The 12490-nt window shown below is 40.6% G+C and overlaps 1 protein-coding gene across 4 annotated transcripts in view; it reads left to right on the top strand.

The window, feature by feature from the left end:
- Window positions 1-264: 264 nt before the first annotated feature.
- LGALS8 (galectin 8) overlaps window positions 265-12490 on the top strand; it is a 28749-nt gene continuing 16523 nt past the window's right edge. For 2 of the 4 annotated variants that reach the window (XM_061182075.1, XM_061182066.1), the window contains exons 1-2: window positions 265-794; window positions 3329-3478. In XM_061182075.1, coding sequence (XP_061038058.1) covers window positions 3434-3478 — 45 coding nt within the window. In that variant the 5' untranslated portion in view covers window positions 265-794; window positions 3329-3433. The remainder of the gene's footprint in view (window positions 795-3328; window positions 3479-12490) is intronic. The other 2 variants (XM_061182093.1, XM_061182084.1) reach the window with 2 other exon arrangements.

Here is a 12490-nt window from a genome sequence, read left to right as displayed (position 1 = left end):
TAGACTCACTGGATGGGGGCTCCGGGCTGGACTCAGTCCAGCTATACTGAACCCATTTCCCCCGTCATTTTATTTACACCCAAAGGTGTGGCAAAAAAACCCACCGGGATGCCTCCAAGTCAGCTTCTCTTTTATTGCACTGTATGTACTGTTTGGACTCTGACCCAAGGCAGAGAAGGAAGCCGACCTTGAGAAATACCTGGCACCGACCCCATTGACCCGGGCGACCAGGGAAGGTCACAGACGGCCCCTCTGGCCGCGTGGGCCCCTCTCGGCCATCGCCGGGTCGAGGCGGGGCCTGTGCGACGTCCACACCGGCCCTGGAGGCCGGGGACACGCGGGCCGAGGGAGCAGAAGGTCTCTCCTTCTCTCTTCCCTATTTCCCGGCCCCCCAACCCCGGCGGCGGGGCAGAGGCGGGCAGAGGCGGCCAGATCCACCCGGGAATTTTGGAAGCACACACTCCGCCCCCTCCCTCTCTGCTCGTCTCGCAGCAAGCCGCTGGCGGTCCGAGTCCCCGAGGCCGTGCAGGGAGCCCAGCCGGGGACGCGGCCAGCAGCGGACCGACCACCAGCCCAGCGGAGCCGCGAGCACGCCCCGCACGCAGACGCAAGGCCGACGGCGACGCCAGGGGAGCGCGAACCAGGAAATGGCGGCGGACTGACTCCTCTCGCTTCCCGTCGCCGCCCGCGCACGCCCGGCCGGGAATCCGCGCACGCCCGGCCGGGAATCCGCACAACGCGCCGCGGCCAGAGAACAGCCTCCTGCGCAGAGCGTCCGCGACGCCAGTCCCGGGGTGAGTCGGGGGGCGGTCACGGCGGTGGGGTCGCCGGCCGGGGAGGGGATGCGGTGTTTCTGGCCCCGTGTCAGAGTCAGACGGGCGGGACCGGCTCCGGTAGCCCCGTCGCGCGGGTTCTCACCGCGGAGGGTCGGGCCGGGCGGCGGGCAGTGCCCCGCGCGCTGCGCCCCGGGGACGAGCGATTGTCGGGAGTCGCGGCCCTCGGGCAGCCGGCGCTGTCCCCATGGGGAGCCCCGCTGTCGACCACCGCCTCGCCCGGGGCTGTCTTCGCACCTGCGACCTCCCCGCCCGGGACCGAGCGCCGCCTTCGCGCAGTGGAATCCGGAGACGTTTCCTTCCCGGTGTTTTAAATGACGGGTTCTTTAAATTTAATGACAGACCTCCGTGGCCCTCCCGGGCTCTGAACATACTCTTTTGAGATGCAGAGTCATTTCCTGCAGTGTGAAACGTTAGGAAACGTTTGTCCTCTGAATTGCAACAGCATCGTGATGGCTTCTTGGGAAGCGAACGAAGTTAATAACAGCGGGACCCGTGCCTGTGGATGTTTCTGGGAATGATTGGTTTCACGCGGGCCCGTGGCTTAAATTGGGTCACTGCCTACTAACGATGTAAATTATGAATGTGGCTTTGGCATCTCTGTATCCTTTGTTTTTGCTCTTGTTGATGCTTCCCGAGTTTGATGGAGCAAACCAGTTTTGAGGTTTTGACTAATGTGTAAGTTAATAGATTGGGGTTACATTTATAAACCAAGAGGGATGCAGGGTTTTTGTTTTTCCAGATTTATTGGGGTATATGTGACAAATAGAAATTGTATACATTTAGCGCATAAAACTTGATGTTTTGATTACACCCACTTATTTTCTTAACAGATCTTAGATCAAAAATTAGGGGGACCAAAAAAAAATTAGGGGGACCAGGCTGAGTACTCTGATTAGGGTGTCACAAGCTGAAGTTCAGGTGTTATCCAGTTTGGACTCTGTTCTCTGGGGAAGAATCAACTTCCGGGATACTTTAGTTTGTTTTCCAGGTTTGTTTCCTTCTTGCAGTTTCCGTGTGTGTGCCCACCCACACTCCATCGAAATGCCACCAAGAACGTGTTGAATCCTTCTCAGGCTTCAAATCTCTGATTTCTTCTGCTACCGCATCTCTCTGGCTTCTTTGTTTATTAAGGGCTCATGTAATTACATTGGGCCCACCAGTTAATCCAGGACAATCGCCCTATCTTGACATCAGCTGATGTCAATTACACCTGCAAAATCCCTCTTGTGAGCCCATCTGACATTGTTCAAAATAGAGTAATGCCCATCAAAGGCCACTATCAAGTCTCTTTCAGACTGAAAAATTAATGAAGACAAAAAGTTACAGATTCTCAGAAAAACCACATCATATAGAAACACAGCAAGCCCCAACACAACTGTGGGCCAGAATAGATGTGAACCCACCAGCTCTTTCCTGCACTTTGCCCTTTGAAACCCGTTAAAAGACTCAGACCGCCACCCTTCAGGGCCGATGCCACTCTATGCGTCTGGCCCCTTTCCTCCCTTGGAAAGTGAATAAAAGCGTTCTTTTCTTCCCTTGTTAATACTTCTGTGAATTCTTTCACAACCTGCATCTGCTCACCTAACACCTCTTGCTGTAACTTAACCACTCAGTTTATGTTGCATCCAGGGTTGGAGATGCAGTTTTTTCTTAATAGAGAAAAAGTAATAGATGTGATCAGTGCGTATTGCCCTTTGGTATAATGACAGAATTGGAGGAAGTAAAATGTAGGAAGCTTGAGTTTCGTTTCTCTTTTGGTTCTGCTTAGTCGTCAGGTCTTCCCTGGAGCTGTTATATGTAGTACTGATGGGTACTTTTACCTTTAAAGCTTTTATCTTTTATCTTTTTTTTAGCCACATGGAAATTAATATTTGAGGCATTGGATTTTTTTTTTCCTTTTGACTTGTTTAATTTGGAGGAGGAAGAGCAATCCCTTCTACTAATAACAATAGATAAAACTTATAAAGCACGTACTATTCCATTGCTTTATTAATTCATTTAATCCGCAGAACAAACCTGTGAGGTGAATACTGTTATTCTTATTATACAGATGAGAAAAGTTAAATGAATATCTCAGATAGCTGTACAGGAGTATTTGCTATTATTTGGTTTAGTATTTTAATAGCAAGTTTTTGTTTTTGTTTTTTTTGGCTGTGCTGCCTGGCTTGCGGGATCCCAGTACCCCGACCAGTGATTGAACACGGGCCACAGCAGTGAAAGCCACTAGGCCACCAGGGAACTCCCAGTAATAAGTATTTTTAATAAATTTTCCAAATTAGAAGTTTTCTACTGATGTAGTTTTAAAATCAATATTTCCTGTACTCATAATCCAAAATTATTTAGTAAAGTACATTAGATAAGAATTTGAGTCAGATCTTCGTAATAGCATCCTGTTATTTGGTAAATATCAGTAAAATAATTTATGTACTTAAAAATAGTTATGAAGAAAAATGGTGCTTATTTTTCTTTCCCTCTATTTTGATTTTACACAGGTCAAGTGCCTCAGTTTCAATCTGGGAATTCTTTAAATGAAACTTGTTTAAAATCTTAGATCATACCCAAAAGAGAGACCCCAGTGACCAATAAGCTGGAAAAGAATGATGTTGTCCTTAAACAGTCTACAGAATGTCGCCTATAACCCGGTAAGTAATTTCTGTAAAATCACTTTTTGCCTGTGGCAGGGTTGAGAGCAAGTCCAACTGGATAGTAATTACCCACTGCTGGGGGGTAGGGGCAGAAGTAAAATTCAGTAAACATAAAGCACCTGCTATGTGGTGGGACTGCAGTGGGCCCTGACTGAAAACCAGATCCAGCCCTTGGAGCTCCACGGATGCTTAAATTCCCTAGTCAGCCCTCCTCGGTACCCGAGGTTCTGCATCTGAGGATTCAGCCAACCACCCATCAGGTGGTGTGTGTTTATTGAAAAAAATCCGAGTGTAAGTGGCTTCAAACCTGCGCAGTTTAAACCTGTGTTGTTCAAGGGTCAACTGTATAAGGCGATGAGACGTGTTATGAACGGAGAACGTGGGAGGACAGTGGAGGGAAGGCTCAGACCATCGTAAGACATAATTTTCAGGGGAAAATGGATTTCTTTGTCTACACATTTTAATTTTCTTTTTTAATTAGACCTGTTCAAGAGAAGTTAATTTCTCAGCTTTTCCCTCTGCCTTTCAAATCCTGCTTGGTAGTTGAGCAGGGGAATATCAAAAGCCAGTGGTGAGATGGAGAATGAGAAAAACTAATGGTCATGTCCCAGCCTCAGGCTGGTCCAGGAACCCCTGAATGTAATTGCTGGAAATTTCAGTGTACGTCCTGGGAAGTAACGAACTTGTTCCAGTTTCATGTGGTGTGCGAATCTTTAGAAATCTCTAGTTTCCATGTGTCTGAAGCTGAATCCTGAATTTACGTCTGAGATAGAGTTGCTGCCTTTTTTTGTTTTTGTTTTTTGTAAACCCTTTATGGGAGATTCTTGGTAAGACTTCAAGTAAGGCTTTAAACCAGTCCTATTAGTGTAAGTGGATTCAATTTTTTGTTATCTACTTTGTAGCTGTAGCTCTTTTTTTTCCCCTAAGGTTTACTGTCATTGTGCAGGAATGAGGCTTAGAAGAAATAGCCTTCAATTGTAGTATGTTTAAAAAGGAAGACTTGCTGAATTTGAAGTCAGCTAGACATTTAAAATAATTTCGTGCATCTTAAGAGTTAAAAACATCTCAAAGTTGTAGACTGACTTTCTGCAAAGATTTAAAAAAAAAAAAAAGGGCTGCCTGCCAAGAGGGACTGAAGTAATGTTGGTGCAAGCCAGGAGGGATGGATGGTCGGGTTAATGCTCTTCGGCTCTGCCCTTCATCACAGAGATGTCTTATTTGAATGTTATTTAGAAAATAATTTTATAGCTTAAAATTCCTGCATGTCTTGGTATTAGAGTGTAATGATGATTCCTGTAATTTCTGGGGTTAGCACACTCGACTACAGAGTTGAAACAAAAATCAGCTGACGTATCATTTCCTGAGGACGGGGGCCTGCAGAAGTAGTGCTGCTTTCGAGCAGCAGCTGCATTCAGGGCTCCTGGTGGCCTTGTGCTGTTCTGAGGATACGGTCATGATAACTTTCCAAAGTAAATATTTTGTTGCATTCTGGTTATTTTGTTAGTGATCAGTTCAACAACAGGGGAGTGTTGATTGAGTTTCTGCTATACTCTTTATTAAGCCTTGTGAAGACACGGAACTGCCATCTTTGTTTTTATTTCTTAATGTTTCCAAAATTTTGGCCCACATTTATTGCCTCCTATACCGTAAAATGTTAAATTTTACTTCATATAACCCTGAATACTATTCATTAATATCAGTAAAAAACTTAGCTTTAGGGCACTTTTTTATTTTGAGAGCATGAAGTACTGAATGTGTCAATGATAAAGCTGAAGCCTCTTGCAAAATGATTTTTTAAATGAAATGCATGAAGTCTTTTTGAATAATATAGTATGCTCTATTTACTTGATTATGTGATGTCAAAAGTATAACTATTAAAAAAAAAAAGTGTAACTATTGTAACAATATATTCCAAATACAAAAACAAACTGGATTACTTTGAGGATGTTGAATAGCATTCACAATGGCTTTGTTTTAGTTTGGTTTGGGGCAGTTGCCAACCAGGTAAAACAGTGTTATTAAAATTAATTAAATAAAAATGACTTAAAAATATATTTTAAAAATTGTGGTAGACAAATTCTGTCCATATTAACTGTTGGAAAAGATAAATTGTATAACTGGCCTGTGTAATTTTTTCCTACTTAGTATATTTCATTGACTAGTTCAGTTGATAGAATTCCAAGACTTAAAAAAGTCCGGCTCACTTTTCTTTTCCTTTTTTTTTTTTTTTTAATTAATTAATTTTATTTTATTTTTGGCTGCGTTGGGTCTTTATTGCTGCACGTGGGCCTTCTCCAGTTGCAGCAAGCGGGGGCTACTCTTCATTGCAGAGCACGGGCTTCTCATTGCGGTGGCTTCTCTTGTTGCGGAGCACGGGCTCGAGGTACATGGGCTTCAGTAGCTGTGATGCGCGGGCTCAGTAGTTGTGGCGCACGGGCTTAGTTGCTCCGCGGCATGTGGGATCTTCCTGGACCAGGGCTCGAACCCGTGTCCCCTGCATTGGCAGGCGGATTCATAACCACTGCGCCACCAGAGAAGCCCGGCTCACTTTTCTTTCCACTCAAATTGAGTGAATAATTTGGAAGACGGTATCTTCATACCAGAAATGCCCTCAGTGAAATCTCTTGTTCGGCAACTCAGTATCTGCTTAAATATTTTATTATTGTTGTTTATAGAGTTAAGACGTGATTAAGTGTTAGTTGAGAAGTTATTTAGAAATTAAACCGATTGGTTGTCACTCCTAGTTAACAAACCACTTATTAACATTAATCCCACCTGGCCCTGAAAAGCTCATCGGTTCCAATTTCCTTCAGAACCTTACTTCCACACTGATCCTTTTTTCCTTAGTATTCTAAGTACCTCCGTTTCTACCTTGCAATTTAACCTTACAACACAAAACAATAAAATCTTTTCTTTTTAACCTCTGAAGGTCCTTCCCCCGTCTTTGTTCCCTTGTTCTTCTTTTGCTGACTTCCCTTTTTTGTTTTTCTTAATAGTTTATTTATTTATTTATTTATTTTTATTTTTGGCTGTGTTGGGTCTTAGCTGCAGCACGCGGGATCTTTTGTTGCGGTGCGCGGGCTTCTCTCTAGTTGTGACGTGTGGGTTTTCTCTCTCTAGTTGTGGGGCGCAGGCTCCAGAGCGCGTGGGCCTTGTAGTTTGTGGCACTCGGGCTTAGTTGCCCTGCGGCACATGGGATCTTAGCTCCCCTACCAGGGATCGAACCCGCGTGCCCTGCCTCAGAAGCCAGATTCTTTACCACTGGACCACCAGGGAAGTCCCTGACCTCCATCTTGAGAGAGTCGATTTCTGCTGCCTTAATTTCCTCACCATGGCTCTGCCCTCTGATTTTTTTTTTTTCTGAATCCTAATTCTTTTTTTTTAATTCTAATTTTATATTGGAGTATGGTTGATTTACAATGTTCTGTTAGTTTCAGGTATACAGCACAGTGAGTCAGTTATACATATACATATATCTATTCTTTTTCAGATTCTTTTCCCACATAGGTTATTACAGAATATTGAGTAGAGTTCCCTGTGCTCTACAGTAGGTCCTTGTTGATTGTCTATTTTATATACAATAGTGTGTATCTATTAATCCCAAGCTCCTAATTTATCCCTCCTTGCCCTCTGATTTTTTTACTCTCTTAATTTCTTTATCAATCTTGTCTTCAGTGTCCGTCTTTATTTCTCTGATGTCTTTACTGACCACCTTTTGAATATATATACAGTTTGCATACGGTTTGCATACAGTCTGCATACAGTCTGCATACAGTTCTGCTCTTTCACCCAGGGTGAATCTCCAGCCCTTTTAGATGCCCTGCCAGCCCTTGAAGACTGTGAGTTCAAAATGAAACTCCCATCTTCCTTCGCAAACCAGCTTCCATTTTGTGGTTTTCGATTTCTCTCAGTGTCCTTCCATGCTGTCAAGCCTCTAACAGTTTGAAGATTATCTGTCTTTAAAATTTTAAATTCATTGATGTGATCAAACTCAGTGGCTTTTCCTTTTTTATTATTATTTCAAAAGTATAAAGAATATACGTGTAAATCATTTTTAAAAATTCAAGCAGTATTTAAGGGTTTCATTAAAACATGAATTTTCCTTCTACCTGGTGCTCAGTTGCCCTCCCTAAACGCAATCATTTCCTCCCAGATTTTTGTATATCCTTCCTGAGAATATGTGTGTTGTGTGCATGTGTTGTGTGTGTCACCTTTTGTATACCCTGTTTCTTTACATGCATGTATCATACTATATAAACTGCTATACCCTGCTTTTTTTCATTTAACACATTTTGCAGATACCAGCATATTTAGAGTTTACTCACTTTTTTTTTTCACACACACACACTGTATTTTATTTTTACAAGAGATAAATAGACTGACACCAAGCATTGTAAATGGATGGCCACAACAAAAGCAACAATGATTGCAATTACCAAACACGAAACACACTGATACTATGTCATAACATTGACATTCAGTCCAGTAATCCTCCACTGTAACAGCTCCTTTGCTTTGCAGTGAAAATTGATTTGTATATTTTTTGCCTCTGGGTCCTTGTGGGATTTTTTTTTTTTTTATTCAAACAGAAAGTCACAAAAATTATAATCATCCTCATCAGTTCACTCAGTCCCATGTAATTAATTTTTTTTTTCATCTTGATCGTTTGTTAGCACTTTTATGAGTTCATCAGTTTTCCATTAGAGTTCTGAAAATGCTTATTCATTCACTTCAGCAGTATAGTCAGTTACCAGAAACCTGTACTTGTCAGAGTCTTTTCCATGAATTCCTTGAAGATGAAACCCTTTTATAGGAACATATTTGCAAAAGCATCACAGTACACCCAGAACTGTCTGTAAATGACAGAAGACTTAAAAATGACCACAGTTAAAGATTTGATGAAAGTTCATAATAATGCAATTGACAAGGAAATTTAGCTATTTCTGAGATATACATTTTAAAGTAATAACTAGAATTATGACTTATAACATTATACCAGAACATATAAGATTTTTAGAAATTTCATGTAATGTCTGAAACATTTATATTAACATATTTCCATACAAATAACCCAAAGAAAGTTTAGTATTAGTTGTTTTGTTTGTTTTTTTATACTGCAGGTTCTTATTAGTCATCAATTTTATACACATCAGTGTATACATGTCAATCCCAATCGCCCAGTTCAGCACACCACCATCCCCAACCCCTGCCGCTTTCCCCTCTTGGTGTCCATACGTTTGTTCTCTACATCTGTGTCTCAACTTCTGCCCTGCAAACCGGCTCATCCGTACTATTTTTCTAGGTGCCACATACATGCGTTAATATACGATATTTGTTTTTCTCTTTCTGACTTACTTCACTCTGTATGACAGTCTCTACATCCATCCACGTCTCTACAAATGACCCAATTTCGTTCCTTTTTATGGCTGAGTAATATTCCATTGTATATATGTACCACAACTTCTTTATCCATTCGTCTGTCGATGGGCATTTAGGTTGCTTCCATGACCTGGCTATTGTAAATAGTGCTGCAATGAACATTGGGGTACATGACTCTTTTTGAATTATGGTTTTCTCTGGGTATATGCCCAGTAGTGGGATTGCTGGATCATATGGTAATTCTATTTTTAGTTTTTTAAGGAACCTCCATACTGTTCTCCATAGTGGCTGTATCAATTTACATTCCCACCAACAGTGCAAGAGGGTTCCCTTTTCTCCACACCCTCTCCAGCATTTGTTGTTTGTAGATTTTCTGATGATGCCCATTCTAACTGGTGTGAGGTGATACCTCATTGTAGTTTTGATTTGCATTTCTCTAATAATTAGTGATGTTGAGCAGCTTTTCATGTGCTTCTTGGCCATCTGTATGTCTTCTTTGGAGAAATGTCTATTTAGGTCTTCTGCCCATTTTTGGATTGGGTTGTTTGTTTTTTTAATATCGAGCTGCATGAGCTGTTTATATATTTTGGAGATTAATCCTTTGTCCGTTGATTTGTTTGCAAATATTTTCTCCCATTCTGAGGGTTGTCTTTTCGTCTTGTTTATGGTTTCCTTTGCTGTGCAAAAGCTTTGAAGTTTCATTAGGTCCCATTTGTTTATTTTTGTTTTTATTTCCATTACTCTAGGAGGTGGATCAAAAAAGATCTTGCTGTGATTTATGTCAAAGAGTGTTCTTCCTATGTTTTCCTCTAAGAGTTTTATAGTGTTCGGTCTTACATTTAGGTCTCAAATCCATTTTGAGTTTATTTTTGTGTATAGTGTTAGGGAGCGTTCTAATTTCATTCTTTTACATGTAGCTGTCCAGTTTTTCCAGCACTACTTATTGAAGAGACTGTCTTTTCTCCATTGTATATCTCTACCTCCTTTGTCATAGATTAGTTGACCATATGTGCGTGGGTTTATCTCTGGGCTTTCTATCTTGTTCCATTGATCTATGTTTCTGTTTTTGTGCCAGTACCATATTGTCTTGATTACTGTGGCTTTGTAGTATAGTCTGAAGTCAGGGAGTCTGATTCCTCCAGCTCCATTTTTTTCCCTCAAGACCGCTTTGGCTATTCGGGGTCTTTTGTGTCTCCATACAAATTTTAAGATGATTTGTTCTAGTTCCGTAAAAAATGCCATTGGTAATTTGATAAGGATTGCATTGAATCTGTAGATTGCTTTGGGTAGTATAGTCATTTTCACAATATTGATTCTTCCAATCCAAGAACATGGTATATCTCTCCATCTGTTGGTATCATCTTTAATTTTTTTCATCAGTGTCTTATAGTTTTCTGCACACAGGTCTTTTGTCTCCCTAGGTAGATTTATTCCTAGGTATTTTATTCTTTTTGTTGCAATGGTAGATGGGAGTGTTTCCATAATTTCTCTTTCAGATTTTTCATCATTAGTGTATAGGAATGCAAGAGATTTCTGTGCATTAATTTTGTATCCTGCAACTTTACCAAATTCATTGATTAGCTCTAGTAGTTTTCTGGTGGCATTTTTAGGATTCTCTATGTATAGTATCATGTCATCTGCAAACAGTGACAGTATTACTTCTTCTTTTCTGATTTGTATTCCTTTTATTTCTTTTTCTTCTCTGATTGCCGTGGCTAGGACTTCCAAAACTATGTTGCACAATAGTGGTGAGAGTGGACATCCTTGTCTCGTTCCTGATCTTAGAGGAAATGCTTTCGGTTTTTCACCATTGAGAATGATGTTTGCTGTGGGTTTGTCATATATGGCCTTTATTATGTTGAGGTAGGTTCCCTCTATGCCCACTTGCTGGAGAGTTTTTATCATAAAAGGGTGTTGAATTTTGTCAAAAGCTTTTTCTGCATCTCTTGAGATGATCATATGGTTTTTTTCTTCAATTTGTTAATATGGTGTATCACATTGATTGATTTGCATATATTGAAGAATCCTTGCATCTCTGGGATAAATCCCACTTGATCGTGGTGTATGATCCTTTTAATGTGTTGTTGGATTCTGTTTGCTAGTATTTTGTTGAGGAGTTTTGCATCTATATTCATCAGTGATATTGGTCTGTAATTTTCTTTTTTTGTAGTATCTTTGTCTGGTTTTGGTATCAGGGTGATGGTGGCCTCAAAGAATGAGATTGGGAGTGTTCCTTCCTCAGCAATTTTTTGGAAGAGTTTGAGAAGGATGGGTGTTAGCTCTTCTCTAAATGTTTGATAGAATTCACTTGTGAAGCCATCTGGTCCTGGGCTTTTGTTTGTTGGAAGATTCTTAATCACAGTTTCCATCTCATTACTTGTGATTGGTCTGTTCATATTTTCTATTTCTTCCTGGTTCAGTCTTGGAAGGTTATACCTTTCTAAGAATTCGTTCATTTCTTCCAGGTCGTCCATTTTATTGGCATAGAGTTGCTTGTAGTAGTCTCTTAGGATGCTTTGTATTTCTGCGGTGCCTGTTGTAACTTCTCCTTTTTCATTTCTAAATTTATTGATTTGAGTCCTCTCCCTCTTTTTCTTGATGAGTCTGGCCAGTGGTTTATCAATTTTGTTTATCTTCTCAAAGAACCAGCTTTTAGTTTTATTGATCTTTGCTTTTGTTTTCTTTGTTTCTATTTCATTTATTTCTGCTCTGATCTTTATGATTTCTTTCCTTCTGCTAACTTCGGGTTTTGTTTGTTCTTCTTTCTCTAGTTCCTTTAGGTGTAAGGTTAGATTGTTTACTTGAGATTTTTCTTGTTTCTTGAGGTAGGCTTGTATAGCTATAAACTTCCCTCTTAGAACTGCTTTTGCTGCATCCCATACGTTTTGGATCGTCGTGTTTTCATTGTCATTTGTCTCTAGGTATTTTTTGATTTCCTGTTTGATTTCTGCAGTGATCTCTTGGTTATTTAGTAATGTATTGTTTCACCTCCATGTGTTTGTGTTTTTTACGTTTTTTTCCCTGTAATTCATTTCTAATCTCATAGCGTTGTGGTCAGAAAAGATGCTTGATATGATTTCAGTTTTCTTAAATTTACTGAGGCTTGATTTGTGACCCAAGATGTGATCTATCCTGGAGAACGTTCTGTGCGCACTTGAGAAGAAAGTGTAATCTGCTGTTTTTGGATGGAATGTCCTATAAATATCAATTAAATCTATCTGGTCAATTGTGTCATTTAAAGCTTCTGTTTCCTAATTTATTTTCATTTTGGATGATCTGTCCATTGGTGTAAGTGAGGTGTTAAAGTCCCCCACTATTATTGTGTTACTGTCGATTTCCTCTTTTATAGGTGTTGGCAGTTGTCTTATGTATTGAGGTGCTCCTATGTTGGGTGCATATATATTTATAATTGTTATATTTTCTTCTTGGATTGATCCCTTGATCATTATGTAGGGTCCTTTCTTGTCTCTTGTAACATTCTTTATTTTAAAGTCTGTTTTATCTGATATGAGTATAGCTACTCCAGCTTTCTTTTGATTTCCATTTGCATGGAATATCTTTTTCCATCCCCTCACTTTCAGTCTGTATGTGTCCCTAGGTCTGAAGTGGGTCTCTTGTAGACAGCATATG

This window comes from Eubalaena glacialis, chromosome 1 (genome assembly GCF_028564815.1).
Source record: "Eubalaena glacialis isolate mEubGla1 chromosome 1, mEubGla1.1.hap2.+ XY, whole genome shotgun sequence".
In the NCBI taxonomy this organism is placed as follows: Eukaryota; Metazoa; Chordata; class Mammalia; order Artiodactyla; family Balaenidae; genus Eubalaena; species Eubalaena glacialis.
This window is presented reverse-complemented; position numbering and strand designations above follow the sequence as displayed.